The sequence below is a fragment of the Merops nubicus genome, unplaced genomic scaffold (genome assembly GCF_000691845.1).
Source record: "Merops nubicus isolate BGI_N331 unplaced genomic scaffold, ASM69184v1 scaffold40780, whole genome shotgun sequence".
In the NCBI taxonomy this organism is placed as follows: domain Eukaryota; kingdom Metazoa; phylum Chordata; class Aves; order Coraciiformes; family Meropidae; genus Merops; species Merops nubicus.
The window spans coordinates 1-580 of record NW_008584279.1 but is presented as its reverse complement, the minus strand read 5'-3'; the positions used below and the strand labels follow the sequence as shown (position 1 = coordinate 580).

General features: G+C 59.1%; 1 protein-coding gene across 1 annotated transcript in view; it reads left to right on the top strand.

The window, feature by feature from the left end:
- The window catches only part of IMPDH2 (IMP (inosine 5'-monophosphate) dehydrogenase 2), a gene marked incomplete at its 5' end in the record, with an annotated part of 10,042 nt that extends 9,554 nt beyond the window's left edge, over positions 1–488 (top strand). Inside the window, 2 exons of the mRNA XM_008943632.1 lie at positions 1–50; positions 401–488. The exon at positions 1–50 is cut by the window's left edge and continues 118 nt beyond it. Of these exons, the coding sequence (XP_008941880.1) occupies positions 1–50; positions 401–488 (138 nt within the window). The remainder of the gene's footprint in view (positions 51–400) is intronic.
- Between the last annotated feature and the right edge of the window lie 92 nt (positions 489–580).

Sequence of the window (580 nt, the reverse complement as noted above, 5' to 3'; positions counted from 1 at the left end):
ACCGACAATTCCTGCCAGGATATTGGTGCCAAGAGCCTGACCCAAGTCCGGTGAGTGCTTCCCCTCGCTCGTGCTCTGGTTAGGTCACAGTGCTGCCGTTTGAGGTCCCTGTGCAAGCTGTACCCAAGCTGCAGCATCTGACCACACTGTAGCCCTCTTCCCTCATCTCCAGCGGGCATTGTCATGGATTTGCTAGCTCTGGGTATTCAGGAGCAGGGTTTCTTGTGACATATTCAGCTGGCTGGGCTTGAATTGGCATTACCTTACTTTGCCCAGCTCTCAGGAGCACAGTAAAGACCATTCTGGAGGAACCAGTGGCCTTGTCTCAGCTGCTCCAGCAGTGCCAGAGCACAGTCTTCCCTGGACTCTGGCTGGCTTGTGACACATCCTTCCTCCTCAGAGCCATGATGTACTCGGGAGAGCTGAAGTTTGAGAAGAGGACGACGTCTGCCCAGGTGGAAGGCGGGGTGCACGGCCTCCACTCGTAAGTGCTTCTGGCAGGACCCCTGTCCCCGGGGGTGGGCGCAGGGAGGAGCTGGGCGCCGCTGTGCGGCGGGCTCGGCACTGCCGGCTGCACCTG